The sequence below is a fragment of the Tupaia chinensis genome, unplaced genomic scaffold (genome assembly GCF_000334495.1).
Source record: "Tupaia chinensis unplaced genomic scaffold, TupChi_1.0 Scaffold000067_1, whole genome shotgun sequence".
Taxonomy (NCBI): Eukaryota; Metazoa; Chordata; class Mammalia; order Scandentia; family Tupaiidae; genus Tupaia; species Tupaia belangeri.
In genome coordinates, this window is record NW_006159526.1 from 1,768,466 (window position 1) to 1,769,723 (window position 1,258).

Here is a 1,258-nt window from a genome sequence, read left to right on the forward strand (position 1 = left end):
TCCCGAGAGGAGAATGGAGGAGAAGGGATTGCAGCGTGACCATCCCCCTTGGGGGGTGATTTCTCGCTTTCTGTCTCTATGTCTCTCTCTGTCTGTCTGGCGAGCGCACGCACCCTACAGTGAAAATCTCTCCAAAAAAAAAAAAATTATTTATTTATTTATTTAAATTTGACCAGAGAGAGAGATAGAAAGTGAGAACGCAAGCTACAGGTCCAAGACTTGAACTACAGTTGGCCCTGGGGAAGTCTAGTGCCTCAACCACCACGCCACCCACTAGCCTAAAAAAATGGAATTAAAGGGGTGGAACATGGCTTGGTGGTTAGGGGTGCTGGACTCCCACATAAATGACTGCAGTTCGAGTCCTGGACCTGGTGTCTTGCTTTCTCACCCCCCTCCCAACTCTGTTCCTCTGGTCAAATTAAAAATAAATAAATAAATAAAGTTAAATTTAAAAAAATGGAATTGAAAAGATACAGTTAAAGCCCACATTCATGCCTCTAAATCATACTACCCTCAGAAACCATCCAGAAGAAATCACAGCGCGTGGGCAAGTCTTACACCATATATGCATACTACATACATGTTTTACATGTTCTCAAGTTTATATTACAAGTTATACTCTGTAGCATGCGTTTTTTCTCTCGCCTTGTTTTTGAAATGTATCTGTGTTGCTACCTGCAACTCTAGGCCTTCCTTTAAACTGCTGTGTAGCTTTCTGGTACATGATTACACCAGTGTTTCTCTTCTGCTGCTGCCTGATCCGAGGTTGTTTCCAATTTTCCATCTCACAAACAGTACTGCTAAGAACATTGTTATCAGCGGGACTTTCTGGAGTTTCAACACTCCCAGGAGGTGCACTGCTGGCTGTAGGGCATGCTAATCTTCATCATTAGATATTGCCAAATGGTTCTGCGTGGTGGATGTGCCAATTCACTTTCCTACCGCAAAGTCTGCAGCTCCCCAGCCTCATCCACCCGGGGTATTGTTAGATTTTTAAATGCTGGTCAGTACGAGGGTTGTGAAACAGGGCCTGCTTTGTTTTTGGTTTGCATTTCCCTAAATACTGGTGAGAGAAGGTTTATTGGCCACTCGCGTTCCGTGTCGCGCTGCAGTTGGGGGAATCTCACCTTCCCTTACGCGCAAAACCGTGGTCCTGCAGAGTTCTTGGCCAGGGACGCACTTCTCCACCTGGCAGGGCCCGCTGCTCTTACACTGCATGCATAGAAGCCCCCAGGAGACTGGGAGAAGGAGGGAAAGA

The 1,258-nt window shown here is 45.9% G+C and overlaps 1 protein-coding gene across 5 annotated transcripts in view; it reads right to left on the reverse strand.

Annotated features, from left to right (window-relative positions):
* Positions 1–1,258, reverse strand: part of PLAUR (plasminogen activator, urokinase receptor) — a 23,896-nt gene that overhangs the window by 20,539 nt on the left and 2,099 nt on the right. For all 5 annotated transcript variants that reach the window (XM_027766820.1, XM_027766810.1, XM_027766812.1 and 2 more), the window contains exon 2: positions 1,128–1,238. In XM_027766820.1, coding sequence (XP_027622621.1) covers positions 1,128–1,238 — 111 coding nt within the window. The remainder of the gene's footprint in view (positions 1–1,127; positions 1,239–1,258) is intronic.